Genomic DNA, 16,798 nt, shown 5'->3' with positions numbered 1-16,798 from the left:
TCAGCAGATCAGGGTCAGGTATCAGCAAAGTTCATGGCCAGACCCCAACCTGGCTGCCCTGTAGCTCTAGCAGAGACCACAGGCAAGTGTCTGAGGTCCTGAGCTAAGAACAAGCAGCCTCTGGCCAGACTCTGCTCTTCCTCTCATCTCTCTCTGCAGCAGTCTGACCCTGCTGGGCTATTCTACTGCAAAATTACACAGAACTTGAACAAGCAAAGCCCAGTGAGAAGGGGAAGAGGTAGCAAAGATTGGTGTTCTAAGGACCCCACGGCATGGATGTCACTGAACTCAGAATTCTGGATAAAGAGCAGATAGATACCATCAGACAAAAGGAGGATGCCGTCAGTGTCATAAAGGGGAATGTGTGTTTAGACTGGTGCAAACAGCATTCTGCAAATTGTTCCAGTTGTCAAAATGAGTCAAGTAGCCACTATTTAATTAACAACAGCCTTTATTTCCCTAAGGCTACCATTCTTGAGTGAATGAGAGTGCGGATAGAATTACTAGCAATGGTCACCTGAAACGAAAAGAAACTCAGCAGAGGAAACAGGAAGGCCTGTAATTTGACTCCTAAGGAGGATCTTTTTTAAGAGCTTCTGCCCAAAAAGTTGTGCCCAAATAAGGAAGCCTTAAGCCTACCCCAGATACAGAGAGGGTATCACTTTTTACTCACCTCTAGTGAGTTGATTGGAGTGCAATTTCTTCCAATATGACAGGTAAGCTACAAATAAAAGGAATTTTCTTTCCCTTTTTTCTTCTGAGGTGATTCATAAATGACCAGTGTTCTACACTTTCATACTCCTTTTTCAGGTGAGAAATAACCACTTTGTGCTGTGCTCTGCCTGTGCCACCAGCGTTGGTCCCACAGTAAAACAATTCCAATGATGACATCAGATACGCAATCATCCTTCATATAAGGTCACAAGTACACTTTTTGAATTTTATTGGAGGTTTTGGCTCCTTCAGATTGGAGATTTATCTGCTGATAATGTCTAAAAAGGTGAACAATATTTCTATTGGTTCCTTCAGGTAGCTCATGCTGGCACGTGAATCTATATATTTCCTCCTTCGTAGTCATTTGTGAGATACTGGAATGCCCAGCCAGAGTTTTAGCTAGGCAGTGCCTGGAGAGTAAAGTTTCATCCATCTGCAGGATGGCAACAGAAGGACTTCTTTCGGGTCCAGTGCTGTGGTTGATTCTCCTCTCCATTCAGGTCTCCCTGGGTAAGTACATACTTTATTTCGCATAAGGCAGTGAGATTTTTAAAAGTATGCAAATTTAATATAAATAGGTTGTTCTTCTACCAACCTCCAAAGCAAAGTGACAAAATGGTATTTAAGTATGTTTCTGTCTTTAATTCAATCTCCTTCATAATCCCGAGATAAGTAAGGGTAAGCCTTTTCTAAAAGTTTGGTATTTTACTCAGGTATCAGTGACTGGCTATTCTCATAAGAATTCAAGTTCAACTTTTGTAAAGAGTTTAGCTGTACTAAAAACCAGTTGGGTATTCTTACTACTGTCTTATCTCTTCTGCTGAGCTCTTTGTAGATGAAATTAATAATTGCAGGTCTTTGTCCAACACCAGTTAGAATGATGTAGCTCTACCCATGTGTCCAGTGGAGTTTGGATAACACATCTCCTCAGTCGTTCCTATATATCTGAAGCTTATCACTATTTGTCTCTCTGCACTTCTGGAGCTATGTGTACAAGCTTGATGCTGGTGATGAGAGACAGATTTTGGAAATCTCATTTTTTTCTCTCCACACATGGAGGTGACATTAAGGCATTGTGGTGGTTGTCTCATCCCCATATGATGAGAACAAGACTTTGGAGTTGATGTTTTGCTATAGCATGGCCTTAAGTCTTGAAAGTTCTCACCAGTTGTGTGGGTGCAGTCAAAGTTCAGGGCAGGGAACAGGAGGCACTCTTGATGTACATTTTCATAATATGAAACGATTTTTATTTATTCACCTTTGTAGTGACGTTTTAGTGTCAACTGAGCTGTACTGCAGAAATGAGAGTGACTTGTCTGCCAACTTCTTGTTAATATCAGGGAACAGTAACTGACTGGAAGATGCAGACAACAGTGGCTTTACAATGACACCATCATCAGCACCCTATCACCCTCATCTCTGATCTGGCAGCACTTGCACTCTCCATGCTGCTACAGGTGTTCTGATGTTCCCCAGGCACAGCGCACTGTGCAGAGTAGTGCAGGAGTCACAACTCTCCAGAAGTGAGCTGGAAATCTGCCCCTGAGGCAGCCAGCCTGGGCTGAAAACCTCCTCTTAGGGCCTGGAGACAGGAATGCATGGTGCACCCTCATCTTTTCCTATGAGAAGAACTGGGTTTTCAGCTGGAGTAAGAAAAATCTCATGACTTTTTAGCCAAGCAGAACACCAAACCACTGAATTCAGTGAAGGTACTTGCGGGACATGCTGTGGAATGTAAGGAAATACAAAATTATACCTGTACATATCATAAAAAATTCACAGAAGAGTGATTACAGCAAATGATAGCTTTTATTAGGAAATATTGAAATCTGTCAATTGGGTTATGCCTACCTCTGCATCCAGTCTTGCATGCTGTTACACGTTGAAAACGTCAGATGTACAATTATTTAAAAATTCAAGCGCACATAGGTCATACAGTTGAATGAAGAGATGTTTTGTCCCTGGATATGGCTAATAGAAATTGGTAATTTGGTTCATTTAAAAATGTCTTAGGAATACAACTTTTCTTAGAATTCATTACCCTTTTGAATGTATAAATATTGTAGCTGAGAAAACTCTTTTTTTGGGCTATGTTCTTCAAATACTCTGGGGGTTGTTCTCCAGAATATTTTTCTTATTACAGAAAGATTATGACCCCTCTAAGACAACACGTTGCAGGCAGAAAGTGGTTTTCTAGCTACCTAAGAATTGTACTATGCATGTGACTTTCTTACTCAGGAGACTTGAAGAGAGAGGATATTTTGTGGAAAAAAAAAAGTTTTGGAAATTACCAATTGTCAGTCACTTGAATAAACACCTTTTTTTTTTGTTTGTTTGTTTGTTTCCAAATTTAAATGATAGGTAGGAAATTGTGAGAAATCCAGTAGTGTTAGCAAAGAGGTAAAGCCTTTGCCTGTGTATGAGAACAGCTCCATGGAGAAGGACTTGGCGATACTGGTGGGGGCAAATTGGACATGAGCCGGCAATGTGCCCCTGCAGCCCAGAAAGCCAACTTTGAGCTGAGTCTTCAGGCAGAACCCCTGACCTTACCAGCTCTCCAGTGGCTGGCCTGGCCCCTCTGGCATCCAGCTCCTCCAGTTACCTCACTCCCAAAGACACACAAATTTGGCTTTCAGGACAATTAACTCACAGGATAAGGAAGCTTGATCTATTGTAGCAATCACACACTGACAGGCAGTCCCCTCACCCACTCCAGTTGCCAGTGTTTATTGTGGCAGACTTTGTGAATCACAAAGCAGGGACGTTACTCAGCATTTTCCAGCCCTGGTGAGTCAGTAAAAGAGAAAGTTTGCCTGTCATTAGAAATAATTTACATTTTAGCAGTGCAGTTAGCTCAAACTCGTAAATACAGACATTACTCCTTGCAAAAAACACTCTTTAAGTTGGACTCTTTAGAAAGGTGAACCAAATAAGTCTGATGTAAGAGTAAATTAGGAGCAGTAATGATCTCATTAACATCTGCAGTAGATAATCATGATTAAGCTCTGTCCTTTCTATAACCTTGCTCTGTCTGAAGGCACTGATGAATTGAGGCTGTCGAATGGAACTGGCCCCTGCTCTGGGAGAGTGGAAGTAAAACATGAGGAGCAGTGGGGGACCGTGTGTGACGGTGACTGGACCATAAGGGATGCTGAGGTTGTCTGTAAGCAACTACAATGTGGATCTGCTGTTAAGGCCCTAAATCGAGCTCCTTTTGGACAAGGAACTGGACCAACGTGGTTGTACCGAGTTGATTGCCGGGGTAATGAATCTGCTCTCTGGAACTGCTCACATACAGGATGGGGTTCTTTTACCTGCCCTCATTTCTTTGATATTGGAGTGATCTGCTCAGGTAAGAAGTGATCCAGCCTTGTACAATAGAAAAAAGATACGAGCCTAGGATCAAATTTTGTCCTAGTTCAATAAAGCCAAGTACTCCCTCTACTCATCCAAAGCAAGTTGCTCCAGCATTAAGTTTTCTGTTGACTATGAGTGCAAGCTGACTTTGCCTGGGCACAGCAATGACATGGAATGAGCATATTAACATATAGAACAGAAAAAAAAATCAACCCACTATTTGTTTCTACCACAGCTCTCCCAGGTAACAGGAGAGCAGTACTGAACTTGTCTTTGACAAGGAATTGGGGCTAAAAAAGCAGATGTAGGTAGAGAAGCAAGAAAATGCAATGTTACGTCATACAACTGCCCTTCTTCTCCAGATCTTTAGCTAGGCTAAGACAGGACAGTCTGCACTGGCAAAAAAAGACCAATACCTGTTTGGCTGCTTCCTGTGCAAGATGTGCATGGTTTTACCCTTTGGAAAAAGAACCACGGCAAGAAGTTTTTCCTTCCCAGCTTCAGGACTGTACATTTGTCCTTTTGTGATTTTTGTGAGGTTCCTGTCAGCCCATTAGTCTAGCCTGTCTAGATCTCTCTGAAAGGCAGGTCTGCCCTTGTGGTTATATCTCCACCCCCCAAAAATCATACGAGTGTACTCCATCACCACCTCCATGAAGATAAGACACTGAGCAGAACATGCCCCTGGAAAGACCCAGCAAGTGAAATTCCACTTGCTGACAGTCTTCAGGTAGAGTGCAATTCACTAATGGCTGAGCCTGAGCATTCAATCAGCTGGTTAACCATGTTGTTCTTCCAACCAGACAGCAACATTCTAGTTCTTGAACATAAGAATATTGTGCAAGACAGTGTGAATGGTAGTGCTAAATGTGAGGTAAATGGCATGTGCTGCTGTCCCCTGATCCATAAATCCATTTTAATCAGAGAAAGCATTACAGTCCCACAAGCATGATACATGCTTGATAAAATCATGCTGAATCCTCCCATTTATCTCTTTGTTCTCACAAATAAGTTTCTACAAGTCTCACTCCATCTTTTTTTTGAAGTACCAAAGTGAGGCTGGTCAGCCTGCAGATCTCTAGACTGTCTTTTTAGCAGTTTCTGAAACTGGGTACAACATTTCCTGTTTCCTCTTCCTGGGGTGCTTCAGCTTCCTATTCATTGAAATAATGAGGTCTCAAGGACACACACTAGTAAACAGCTATTTTTCTATTTATCTATTTGGGGACTGTTACTTCTCAGTCATTGGCAGATGCTCAAAGTTTCCTTCCTTCTTTCCCAAGGATTTAGTATTTTCACATACTGAGAAATAAGCAATCTCATACACCATTTTCTTGTTTATCAGTGCTATACAGGAATTGCCCCAGTCACAATTCAAAAGCATCAGTGGTCCTCAGAGCAGTGAAATGTTCTGAGGGGCTGAATGGGCTATTTTTATAGCCCATTAAGGAGCTATAAAAATAGGTCAGTACAACCAACTCTTGATGCTAGATTTCTTGGTTTTTGGGTTTTTTTCCAGGCTTCTCTGATATGCATCTGACTGGAGGAGACACTGCCTGCTCAGGACATCTGAAAGTAAAGAAAGAAGAAACTTGGGCCACTGTCTGTTTCTCACATATTAATTTCAAAACTGCCTCTGTTATATGTAATGAGTTAAAGTGTGGCCAGGCTGTGGATGCCTTGAGAGGAACTCACTTTGGAGACAGACATGAGCTGATCTGGCAAGAAGAGTTTCACTGTGTAGGGAATGAGGCTCACCTTGCAGACTGTCCCAGGAGCATGCACCATACTAACACATGCACTCATGATGCCACTGTTGTGTGTTCAGGTGAGACTTTGGACCGATGGACATAATTCACTCATGTTCTATATGCTTTTTCGTGTTAACCCACAGTTCAGAGCATCTGTACACTTCTGTGGTCCTCAGAATCCTTGGATGTTTCCCCTACCATGCCTTGAGCCATTCCAGGGGGGCCAGAAAATAACAGAGAGCAGTCCCACAATGTCTCACTCACTCTACTGAGAATCTGCATCTAACATGGGCTGTTCTAATCAGTTCACTACCACAAAGAGATCTCAAAAGGGCTGTTATTTCTTTTATGCTAACCCTTCTTAAAAACTCCACAAAGTCATGGCTGCTGGGAGCTCTGAATACAGCTGTGTATTGCCACCCACTGAAAAAGCGAAGATTAGGCCTAACAAACAACTTTTTTCCTGAGGCCACAGTTCTAAAGGGGTAAACTAAACCTGGGGCAGAGCTCCTGGCAACAGCTTGACACAAAACAAGCCTGGAAAAGGGCTGGAGCTCATGTCCATTTCCTGCCCAAAGGGCTACAGTCTGTTTCAAGACAGCCTTGGATACTGCGACCAGTGGCAGCCAAACGCCTCAGCTAAGGCATCTAACAGGCCTTGGCTCTTGCCTCTAGCTTGCAATAGTCTTGGCTCAGAGCTGAAATCCTGTGCTCATTAGGGGTACAGTGCAAGGACAAAGTAAGGGCAGAAAGTAACAGTGTGAGAAGAAAGAGGGACTGCATGGGGCTGGCAGTAGGACACCACAGCGCCATCCACCCTGCCCTTTATTTATTGTAAATATGCTGATGGGTATGGCCTGGGGTGTTCAGAGCTTTGCTCTGGGGCATGGATGAAAGCTGAGAATCCCCCACTCAGTTTCTGCTTACCAGGAAATGTGACATGACCAACTGCTGGGAGAGAGAGTGATACCAGTTGTTCCTAAACTGAGTTCCTCACATGCGAGGCAGTGCTGAGACTGCCTCTGCAAGAGAAGATGTTGTAAGGTAGCAGCAGTATTGTGAGGGGAGGAGGGAGGAGAGCAGAGAGGAGACACAAAGAGTCAAAAGACTTTTCGTCATACAGTGCAGGCTACAACATGGACAATGGAGACTTTAAGAGCTGGCTTATCAGCATTCTGTTCTAAGATGCTTTCCAGTAACCTGACACAAAAATGACTGCTAGTTTCTTGCAGATAGAGAGAGCTCTCTTACAGTTTTCAGTGCAGAAGCACAAATGCCCAAAAGTAACTGCTAAGCTCCTTTATTCTTTCTGCAGGCTACGGTGGGTACAGGCTGGCAAACGGCAACACCACGTGTTCAGGGAGAGTAGAGCTTCTTCACGGAGGCACATGGGGAACCCTGTGTGACTACCTGTGGGATTTACCAGCTGCCAATATCCTCTGCCAGCAGCTAGACTGTGGAGTTGCACTACTGATCCCAAGTGGACAGTCCTTTGGGGAAGGAAATGGATCTGTCTGGAATGCCACATTCAGCTGCCAGCAGAATGGCTCACTCCTGAGAGACTGTCCCGTGCGTGCTCTGGGTCAGGATGAATGCCCTGCTGAAAAAGAGGCTCGTGTGGTATGTTCAGGTAAGCAGTGGAAAGGTCTAAGAAGAGAACTGAAAAACTCCTTCCTTGAGGAAAAATATGGACTCAAAATTCAGAGGGCATATGTGGAGTCAGGCTCTGTCGTTTGATTGCTGCAACAGGAGGCAAGGCTACACTTCAACTGTACCACAAGGCTGCTCTCTCTGAAATGCTCCTAGTGTAGGGAAACAGCAAGAGCAGGGCTGCTGCACAAGCCAGGATGAGCTTGGCACAGAGGCTGAGCACAGTACAGGCAGAGTCCTTGCCACCAAGACACAATCCAAAGCATCTGCAGAGAGGGCAGAGGAAGGTGTTGGTAATAAGGTCTATGAGCAGTCCCAGAGAAGTCAAAGTAAACAAAGAGGTGTAGGGTCTGGCTGGAGAGAGCAGGCAGGCATACATAGCACGAGATAAGACTGGAGACAGTTACACCTGCCATGTACTTGAGGCAGGATTGAATTCCTGGTCCAGGTTTAAGTGAGGACTTGGACCAGCAGTTGAAGGATGCAGAGCTGTAGGCCCTCAGAGATATTGGTCTGAAAAATTAAAGTCTATTGTTTGACCCAAACTCCCAACTCCTAATGCCCCGATTTTAAAAATTGCAAATGGAATGTAATCCTGAGTTCTAGTCATTCTTCTCAGTAAAACAGGCTGGACTGAAGTCTAGTTATGAGTATGAAAGTTTCTAGTTATGAGTATGGCCCACTTAAGTCATTTTTACTACTGAATGATAAAGAAAACCCATTCCTGTTTCCCAGTCACTTCCAGGTCCTGCCCATGAGCAAATGTAACACTCCAATATTCCCTTTCTCTTACATTCAGGGTGTCCAGGGGGCAGGCTGGTGAATGGCACCACGTGCTCTGGCATAGTGGAGATCCGCCATGGAGACACCTGGGGAAGACTCTGCCACTCCCACTGGAATTTACAAGCTGCCAGTGTTCTCTGCCATCAGCTGAACTGTGGCTACGCAAAATCAATCCAGATGGAAGATGGTTTTGTGGATGGAAATGGGACTATATGGAGAGATGCTTTTCACTGTAAAGGGACAGAGTCCTGCCTATGGGACTGTGTTCAAGTGACTTTGGGCAATCCAACCTGTTCAGCCAAAGAAGCAGCCACTGTAACTTGCTCAGGTAAGTCAGGAGGGGCCTTTTATGGGTGGTAGAACTTCAGACCAAAGCAGTGCTGGTGACCTAACTGATAGGATCTAGTGTTTTAGGTGGGGAAGCCTTTCTTGCTTCCCTTTGCAGGCCCTTGTGTGCATGAAAGCAAACAAAGCCTTAACAGGGGCAGTCTCCTTCACCAGTGGTGAGAATTAATACTTTGCCAGCACAGAAATTTGTCTTCCATAGCCTTCCTGCAAGTTATTTCTACTGCAGTGAGATAAGTAGATGTCACTCAATATATTTCCCAACTCTCTTGAGCCCAGGTCTTGCTGAATCACTCAGACTCTCAGGGGGTGAGAGCCGCTGTGCTGGGCGAGTTGAGATCTCCCTCCATGGTGTGTGGACCAGAGTGCTGGATGACAACTGGGACATTAGGGATGCCCATGTGGTGTGCAGACAGCTCCAGTGTGGAACTGCTGAGAAAGCCTATTACCTTCCAAAGTCTGAGCGAGGCACGGGTCTCATTGGCCTAAGAAGTGTCCAGTGTACTGGAAACGAGACTCAGCTAATGCTCTGCAACACTTCCCATTATCAGACAGTGCCAACGGGAGTTTCTGAAGATGTTGGTGTGATTTGTTCAGGTGAGTCACTGTGTGAAAGGTACAGAAGGTTTCCTAGGATTTCTCCAGCCCATGTTGTGCTGTGGTGTCACAGATCTTAAGCTGGCATGAGTCTGAGTTTGATGATAGTTAAGGAAGCAAGTGTAATTTACATAATGCTTTCTTCATCTGAATTTCTTACAGAATTATCTTCCAGAGTCAAAAAGAACTATTAGAACACAGAAGCCATAAGAACACTAATTTGGCTATGATTTCCGAGCATTCTTACTGCCACTTGAGAATTAAACAGCTTTCATTTTGTGACATTTCTATATTTATAGATACTTGCAGCTATTCTACAGAATATTACAACTGTTTCTACTCTTCTCTGATTTTGCAACCCCTCTGTAACAGGAACAGTGTCTGCCTCTAAGTAAATGAGTACAGACAGAAAACAGGTTGTCTGGCTTTCTAAGATAAGGTGACCTCTGCATATACTTGGTATGATTATTCTCTTATTGCTAGCAATATCTCACCAGAATTATTCAAACATCCACCTGATGCAGGCCTTTCCCTTTATGCAGTTTTAGCTTCACAGGACCTCTGTCCAAGCAACCATAGCAGAAGAATTGGGATTTAACAAGAACATGATGTCTTAAAAGTGCTTTAAAAACATTGCCATTATGCTGACCTGTGCATTATAGTTGTGTTGCATGCTGACATCTGGATTTTCCTCCTACAGGCAGCAGACAGATGAGGCTGGTGAATGGAACAAACCGCTGTGCCGGGAGAGTAGAGCTTTATCATCATGGCATCTGGGGCACCATCTGTGATGATAACTGGGATCTATCAGATGCCAATGTTGTTTGCAAACAGCTTGGATGTGGGCATGCCATCGAGGCATTTGTATCTGCTCATTATGGTGAAGGGTCAGGGCAGATCTGGCTGGATGATGTGAACTGCACTGGGGCTGAATCTGACCTCTGGGCATGCCCCTCTAGGGCATGGGGCCACCACAACTGCCAACACAAAGAGGATGCTGGAGTCCTGTGCTCAGGTGTGTTTTGAAAAGCCTTTTCTGAGCCTGTGTGTTCAACTAGGAGGGTTGTATAAAAGGGAAGTCAAGAATAGTGGGGACTGCTTGGACAGCCTCCTCCTGTCTTGATGACCAGCATGGTTGGTCAGCACATCTTCTTGGTCCTACCAAGAAGCAAAGGATCTACACAAGCCCATATTATGCACCAACACACACACACACACACACACACATATGAAAAAAAAGTCTGTGGTGTAGTAGGATATTTGGGGCATAAATTTTAGGAATTTGTAAAGATTTCCACAGCAAGGGGCTGTGTGCTCCTTCCAGTCAGTTCCAGCTGGCTCTGAAATCAACGGGAACAACCCACTGTGCACTACAGCATCAGGCATCCAAGTAGCTTATGGTGGCTCTGCTCACACATATTTAAGACAGAATGGCAGCAGCAAGAGAGAGGAGAAATGAAAGAGAAGTAGAAAAAAATACAGATGACCCCTGAAGGGAGTTAGGGCCTGTTAGAGCCCCTGAAAGGACTGCAGCCTCTGGAGTACCCATGCTTCACAATATAGGTAGGACCAATACAGCTAGTTAACACTGTAAAAAAAGTGTTATCACATACACAGGAAAGAAACATCACAAGAAATCTGTGGCACTAATTCAATTTTTATGCCTTCACTTCCAGATTTCCTGGCTCTGAGGCTGGTGAATGGCAACGACTGTGCCGGGCGTGTAGAGGTTTTCTACAACGGGACGTGGGGGAGCGTTTGTTCCAACCGCATGTCCCTGCTCACAGCAGCAACCATGTGCAAACACCTGGGCTGCGGAGATGGAGGAGGAATAGCCACGGACTTCAAATATGGCAGAGGGTCTGGGCCCACATGGCTGGACCACATTGAGTGCACTGAGGAGCACAGCTCGCTCTGGCAATGTCAGTCAGACCCCTGGGACCCTCAGTCGTGCAGCAACCGAGCTGAAGAGACCCACATTACTTGCACTGGTAATCAGAAATGTATTTATATGTGGCCAGACATGTACATTAACCTATGTATGCACGTATGGACATCACAGCAATTACTTTGTGTGCACTTGTTAGCTGGTGTATATTGTTTCTAGTTTCATGAAAATGACAGCAACTTTTTTTTTGTCTAAATAATTGACTTAAACGAGTGAATTAAAACTACAAGATTATCAGAGTGCTTTGGCCCAGTGAAATCCTAAGGTATTCCCTAATGGGATGGTCCCATTGCATATTTTTTAGTGCAAAAATCTATGATACACAGTCAGTCTGTGAGATCTGAGCTAGTGTGAGACTTTCCAAGAGGTCTAGAGCCAAGTTTATGCTTCTACATGTAAGCAGGCATATCTGTGTATACACATAGCCTTGGACAAGTGTAGAAATCCGTTTGGTTCTAAAGGTTCATTTCTAATACCTGCTCTTATGACAGTATTTCACACCTATGGGTATCAATTACTGCATTCAAACATAATAAAATATAATAAGAAATATTAAATTAAATTAAAATATAAAATATAAAATATAAATGAAATATAAAATATAAAATATAATAAAAATGAAATCTATGTGACATTCAGATATTCTGAAAGGGATTGCAATCGTCTCATGAGAAGAAGGAAAGCATAACCATCAGGAAGATTATTACTCACAGCAACAGCCAAGCAGCCATCTGCCAAGAACTAAACAGGCCATACACATATTTCAGGAAATAATTAACCTGATGTTTAATTTTCAGCTATTTAACACTCCCTCTTTTTTTTTTTTCAGAGAATAATTAAATTATTTACTTCAATATTTAAATTCTGCAGGAGGAAAAGAGGCAACATCTCCAGCTGCATTTGCTGAGTGTCCAAACTCCACAAGTTGTTCAGGTACCTTCACTTCTTTGTTTTTCCTTATTGGTCTCTGTGGACCTTCCTGCTGTTTCAGTAAAACAGAAGGTTTCTGCGTTTTGCAGACAGGGAGAAGTTACGAGTCATGGGAGGAGAGGATGAATGTTCAGGCAGAGTGGAGATGTGGCACCAAGGTTCCTGGGGAACAATCTGCGATGACACCTGGGACATGGCAGATGCCAATGTTGTATGCAGGCAGCTGGGCTGTGGATCTGCTGTGTCTGCTCTGAGTGAGGCTGCCTTTGGGGAAGGGACTGGTCCCATCTGGTTGGAGAAGGTGCACTGTAAAGGAACAGAGCTGTCTCTTTGGGACTGTCCTGCCAAACCTTTGTTTGGCAAAAACTGTGATCATAAGGAAGATGCTGCTGTGAATTGCTCTGGTTAGTGACTGGTCCTTTATTACACAGGTTTGTGAAGGAGGTGGGTAGGGGAGAATTATGCCAGTTGTACTTCCAAGTGACTAGCCCTTTCATAATTTTGACTGGTAAAGCACCACAAATTATATGAAGATGTTCTCCCTATTTTTCACACTTGCCTCTTAATCGGGACTCACCTTCCTTTTGCAGGTGTGACAGAAACAACAGCATCACCCACGAGAGCAGGTAAATTCTTTCTCTCTCTTTTCTTTCTCCCATCAAATGACAATTTAATGTCCCTGATACTTAACAGATAAAACAGCAGTTTATTTCAGCTCATCAGAAAGCACTTCACCCAGCATTTCATAAAGGAACACTGAGAGGCACCACCCCCAGCTGCTGAATTTTATCTACTTGAGCAGGACCCATAGCAGAGCAGCAGGTGCCCTGCCTCACCCTGCTGTGCCCTCATGGGCACAGGAAGGGGCTGCAGAGGAGCAGCCCTTTGGGACGCGTGATTCTCTACCTGTTTCCTCTTGGTTTCCACTCAGATCGCCCCCGCCGCCCTGCCACAGGCAGCACGAGGCTTTCAGTGCCTGTCATCCTCTGCATCATCCTGGGGACCCTTCTCTGCCTGGTCCTTGCCATTCTTGCTGGGCAGATCCGACGTGCCAGGGCACAGCAGAGAGGTGAGTTTCTCAGGACTGGTATGAAATGCCTCCTTTACGTGGCCCCAGATGTTTAGTTGGCTGGGGAGGCAGTGGGGATGGGTGACTGAGATGAACTGAATCTGTTGATACACTGCGATTTTTCATTACTTTCTGGCAGTGAAAGAGCCCAGAGGTGCTTATCCTCAGTCAGCACCTCTTGGTGCCTTTCTAGGTAGCAACCAGGCCATGGAGGCCCCTGTAAGGCACTTCTCCTTTTCAAGACTCCAGCCTGAATATAGGCAGAGACTGTGAAAGTGATTATTACCTTTTACTTTCAGGCTCCAGACTATCCTATGACCCCTTCTCCGAGGCTGTCTATGAAGAGATTGATTATAACCTGATGAGGGAAAAGCAGGGAGTGACTTTCCTCTCAGGTCTGTGCGTATTTCTTGCTTTTCTCAAGGGAAAGCTCCTCCTTTCTGATCCCAATCTGATACCTTACAGGTCCCAAATCTACTGGGAAATTTAAAATTCCTGGATTTGAGGAGAGGAGTTTCCTGCCCAGTGGACTCTGTCAATTCCTTTCCTAGGGACAATTTGTTGAGTGAAGTTCTCACTGCAGCCACAGACCATAGATCAGTATAGGTCAAACAAACAAACGAACAAAATCCTTTTGCTTCAATTATTTAAAGCAGGAACAAATAAAGGAATTATTTGCATCTCCCTCACAGCAGCTGGGTCCCTGTAGGTTTCCACCCATAGATTGCTTTTCTCCCTTTGTGGAGTGCCTCCCCCATGATCCATGAGAGGTGTTATGGGGCCCCCAGAGGGATTCTTGATAATTCCATTGTAAGCCTTGCAGAAGTAATACTGACTGTCAAAGAACATGCTGAACTTGGATGCTATTACTGCTCTTTTTCTCATGGTGCAGTTTTAGCACTTAAAGAGAGTTTAATCCGGTATCATGCTCTTTCTCATTTGCCTAGATTCTTATTCAGAGAGCTCAAAACCAAAGGAACAGTTTTATAGAGCAGGCAGTGATGAAGAAAATGGTCCTGGAGCAACTCAAGGTAATGTGAGAAAGGGTTTGTACAAAGAAAGAGATCCTAAATCAGGGTAACTTTTAATATCCAAAGCATTATGAGTGACTAAGACTTTCATTTCATGTCCTAGTGATGTTTCCTAGTGATGCAAAATCTTCTGTGTAACTCTTGTGGTGGAAGAGTGTCATACAATCTCATACACAAGTGCTAGTTTTCTCTTCTATATGAGAAATTCAAAATAAATATTTGCTGGTAGTTCTGCAGACACTTCACAGGATCCAGTCACGTGAATCCAACAACTGCTTCTTCCAGACATTGCAACCATAATAGCTTGTAAACTGTTACCTTATTTCTGAGACAGATGGGGAGAATTAAAACAGAGGAAAGACATATTCCAAATAAGAACACTGGTGTACAATTTGAGCTGATCAAGGGATCTTAATCCAAGTGATCTGAAGAAAATACTGATTCCTGTCTGTGGGGTTTGCCTGGGGGGGGTACATGTGGTTTGTAGCTTGGGGGTTTTTTATAATTTGAAATAGGTGAAGGAGAGCAAGTATTTGGAGAAGAACTGCATTTTCTTAGAGCTGATCAAAAAGCTCTGTTAGCCATTGTCTGCTGTCCAAGAGATCAACTGCCAAAGGCACAAGCAGTTCTGAACCTCAGTTGCCCATATCCCATACTCTGCTGCACCATGTCATTATTTTCTACTGCTGTTCTTATATTAAGGACTTTTTTAAAGTTAAAAAACAAACTAAAAGCTTTTCCTTACAAACCAAAAGCTAAAAAATAAACAAAAAGCTTTGAAGTGCCTATAGAGAAGACAATTATTCTAAATAAGTTCTCTTTCTGTTATTCAGATTGAATATTGATTTCTAGGTAAAAAGTGAAATAGGAGTACTTTGATTTACTTTTCTGTTTATACATGTATCATTGGTAAGCAGAAGTATTTACAATAAAACTGTGCACAGTAACATTTGCTGAAGGACAGATTCCAGTTAAGTACAGACATGTCAGTATTACAGCCCTGTGTTGCTGGATTATCAGCTACTGCCTTCCCTAGTGGAAATTAATACCTCTACTCTTCCAGAGGCCTCTCCACTGCCTGAAAATGCTCTGGAAGATGATTATGATGATGCAACAGAGGCCCCTGGACCTAGAGATGCTTCTCTTTCTGAGCAGAATATACAGGAAATCATTGGGATCCCTGGAGAAAGTGACAGAAACAAGGACTCCCAGACAGGTGAGGCTAGAAGAGCAGTACTGTTCTGTTCCTACATCCAGCTAATCTATACCTCTGCTCTGCTTTCCTCACAGACATAAAATTCTTGCCTATGGCCAACCCAACCTAAGTTTCCACTGCTGCAAATTAAAACTGTTACTTCTCATTAAAATGACCATGGGGACAGAGGGTTGCAGTCATCTTCATAACAGCCTTTTAAGTACTTGAAGACTGATAACAGTTTGTTCACATACCTATCCTCAGTCCTGTTCTGTATTTTGTTTCTCTACACAGCCACAATCTAAATTAGTCAGCTTTCTACTTAGGCCTTGTAAACTACACTCTGCCCATGATGTGTCTCCACTCAGTCCATGTCTGTAGGCCTGTATCTTTCAAAAATTGCTTAAAACCCAAAACTTTAAGGTATTTCTTTACAGCATGGTACTGAGACCTTACTAGTGTCAGGTCGAGCAGAAGGACCAGCTCTTACACCATATCCTTCTGTTTATGGATGCTCAGGTGATACTTCCCCTTTTTCCATCAACATGACAGGCTTGAGAGGGCTCAATGCCTGATGCAGCTTCAAATAATGCCTTGTAAAATACTACATATCATTAGACATATGTTTTTCAAATTATGCCATTGACTGTTTCTCCTTTCATCTGTAGTCTCTTTAGTGTCCTTATTAGATCTCATTCTATGTCCATGGAGGATGGATTCAGCTAGGTTTTTAACCTGGCACTAAATTCTGTCAGGCCCATATAATTAACAACAAATATTTAAGACAGACTTTTTTTAAATCAGTGTATTTAATATAACTGTGGAACACTTGATCTGAACTCTACTTTTTGGGGTAGTGATAAATATTTCTGGCCTATTTGAGATGTGGAAAATAATCAAAATACAGGACTCAAAGTAACTAGAGAGACATTAAAGAATGTTTTTTTCACAGCCCATGAATACATTCCTTTTAATATTGTGTATAAAGCTTGATCCTTGGGTATGTATACACACTGCAGAAGGCAGAGTGACATAAACATTTCTCAGGTCTTTCACAGACACTCCTATCCAAAATTCTAATTTCTGGAGGAGACAACTGGCAGCTGCACAACCACACAGAGGTAATACATACAGGATGTGCATTTATCTATCTCAGTGTTCTTCCCTTCATGTTTTCAGACTGGATTCCCAGAAACAGGACCTCTGAAGCTGAGCGATCCTCATCCCCTGCTCTTGAGGATACGGGCTATGACGACATTGAAGAGCTGGGGCACTGATAGACTGCTGAGCTGCACTGACTTCTTCTGGAAATACACCACTGTTCATAAAATGCTAATCCTGTACTAGCAGAACCAGACCAACCTGCATTTAGGACTAGTTTGCATAAGTTTTGGTTATTTCCCAAGAAGAGATTATATACATAAAATT

General features: G+C 43.3%; 1 protein-coding gene across 1 annotated transcript; it reads left to right on the top strand.

Moving 5' to 3' along the window:
* The first annotated feature begins 1,154 nt into the window (after positions 1-1,154).
* Positions 1,155-16,647, top strand: LOC132087574 (antigen WC1.1-like). The gene is made up of 16 exons (XM_059493931.1): positions 1,155-1,224; positions 3,752-4,066; positions 5,591-5,899; positions 7,138-7,452; positions 8,272-8,583; positions 8,880-9,197; positions 9,898-10,212; positions 10,874-11,188; positions 12,016-12,078; positions 12,165-12,479; positions 12,666-12,701; positions 13,007-13,148; positions 13,451-13,547; positions 14,106-14,175; positions 15,239-15,391; positions 16,550-16,647. The coding sequence occupies exons 1-16, from the start codon at positions 1,155-1,157 to the stop codon at positions 16,645-16,647; spliced, it is 3,243 nt and encodes a 1,080-aa protein (XP_059349914.1).
* The last annotated feature ends 151 nt before the right edge of the window (positions 16,648-16,798 follow it).

Source organism: Ammospiza nelsoni, chromosome 2 (genome assembly GCF_027579445.1).
Source record: "Ammospiza nelsoni isolate bAmmNel1 chromosome 2, bAmmNel1.pri, whole genome shotgun sequence".
Lineage (NCBI taxonomy): Eukaryota > Metazoa > Chordata > Aves > Passeriformes > Passerellidae > Ammospiza > Ammospiza nelsoni.
The sequence above is the reverse complement of the archived record's forward strand: the minus strand, read 5'-3'. Positions and strand labels throughout refer to the sequence as shown.